This window comes from Eimeria acervulina, genomic scaffold (assembly GCF_000499425.1).
Source record: "Eimeria acervulina Houghton genomic scaffold, Eah_scaff622, whole genome shotgun sequence".
NCBI lineage: Eukaryota > Apicomplexa > Conoidasida > Eucoccidiorida > Eimeriidae > Eimeria > Eimeria acervulina.
Genome location: NW_013547241.1, coordinates 13,381 through 15,000, shown reverse-complemented (window position 1 = coordinate 15,000; position 1,620 = coordinate 13,381). Strand labels below are relative to the sequence as shown.

The 1,620-nt window shown below is 46.7% G+C and overlaps 1 protein-coding gene across 1 annotated transcript in view; it reads right to left on the bottom strand.

Moving 5' to 3' along the window:
- The window catches only part of EAH_00044730 (hypothetical protein, conserved), a gene marked incomplete at both ends in the record, with an annotated part of 3,394 nt that extends 2,115 nt beyond the window's left edge, over nt 1–1,279 (bottom strand). The window contains 2 exons of the mRNA XM_013391643.1: nt 1–519; nt 1,105–1,279. The exon at nt 1–519 is cut by the window's left edge and continues 1,186 nt beyond it. Of these exons, the coding sequence (XP_013247097.1) occupies nt 1–519; nt 1,105–1,279 (694 nt within the window). The remainder of the gene's footprint in view (nt 520–1,104) is intronic.
- Nucleotides 1,280–1,620: the final 341 nt, after the last annotated feature.

The following is a 1,620-nucleotide window of genomic DNA, read 5'->3' as shown; positions in this document are numbered from 1 at the left end:
CCCCCTGCTGCTGCTGCTGCTGTTGTTGCTGCTGCTGCTGCTGCACGGGTCCTGCTGAACGGTATATTTGGCCCTCCTGTGCGGGTTCAGCAGCAAAAGGAGCAGCAGCAGCAGCAGCAGCAGCAGAAGTTTCTGCTGCTGCTGCTGCTGCTTCGGCTGTTCCTCCTGCTGCTGCTTCTTCTGCTGCTGCTGCTGCTGGTGGTGGAGTGCAAGCAAATGTCTCTCTGGCTATAGGGATTGGGAAGTGCAGCAGAAGATTATCTTTTCGCGTATTTGTTTGATCTGTTATTGTGTGTTGTTGCTGCTGCACTTTAAATAAACATATGTCTTCCCTGCCGGTTAGTATATATGAAGCTGCTTCTTCGTCTTTGTTTCTTGAGTTAATTGCTTCTTTACTCTGCTTCTCATAAAGGCGTCTATAAGGCCTCCAAAAGTAATCAAACAAAGCAAAAAATGCAGCAGAAGAAGCGCGGTAAGCAGATCCACGAAAGATGTCCTTGTTTATCAAACCATCGTAAACTGCACACAAACCCTAAACCCTAAACCCTAAACCATAAACCCTAAACCCTAAACCCTAAATATTAAACCCTTATGAGTGAGGTGTGATTATCTGCTGTTGATTGAATGCATGCAGCGTACAAGTACGGTTATATTGTGCTAGAGGGCCCACTAGGGGCTAGGGGCTAGAGTTTAGGGCTTAGGGTTTAGGGTTTAGGGTTTAGGGTTTGTTACATGGATCAATGAGGGGAGGGAAGTCGCTGCAGCTTTTGTCTTCTCTCCAAGAGGGCCCCTTATACCCAATGTTGCTGCCTTCAGGATATGCAGCTCCTAAGGGTCCCCCGTAAGGCGGAGTATAATAAAAAAGATAATAACAGAGGAGGATAAGCAGCAGCAGAGTGCAGATTAAAAGTAATGCAGCAGTAGAAAACAGAAAACATTGAGCACCTGATAACTGCTGCAGAGAGAAACGCTGCAGCAACAATGAAGCCTTCAAGGCGCTCCAGCTGCTACTCTGCTTGCTGCTGCTGCTGTTGCTGCTTTTATTGCGATCCAGCAGCCGTATCCGCCTATGCCTTTCACTGCTAGGGCTGCTGCAACATGTACAAAGGAAGTTGAGCTCCTCATCTGTGTCATCATATTCTGCTGCTTCTCCTGGATCAGGTGAGCATATGCTGCTGCTGCTGCTCTTCGAGCTGCTGCTGCTCTTTGTGCTGCTGCTGCTGTTGCTGCTGCTGTCGTTCCTGCGGCTGCCGCTGCTGCTAAGGGCAGCAAGCCGCATGCTGATGGAATAAGAAGTAGAAGGTGATAACAACAAAGATGTACAGCAACCCTAGAGACGCATGCAGCTGCCCCTGGGGGCTCATGGGACCCCTCTGCAGAAATATTGAGGCAAACAAAAGGATAAACTGAAAAGGAAATTTAAATAGATTGATCAAAGAGGAAAGAAATCGACGGTTAGCACAAGCCCCAACAGCATCGGTTGGTAAATGCGGCAACGTAAAGCAGAGCGAATATCCATGATCTGCGACCTTTTTGTTGAAATTCAAAAATATTAAACTTATAAAACAACTTGTCAACTTATTCCACCAGAAATATTCAAAAAAAAAACTAAATCATCAG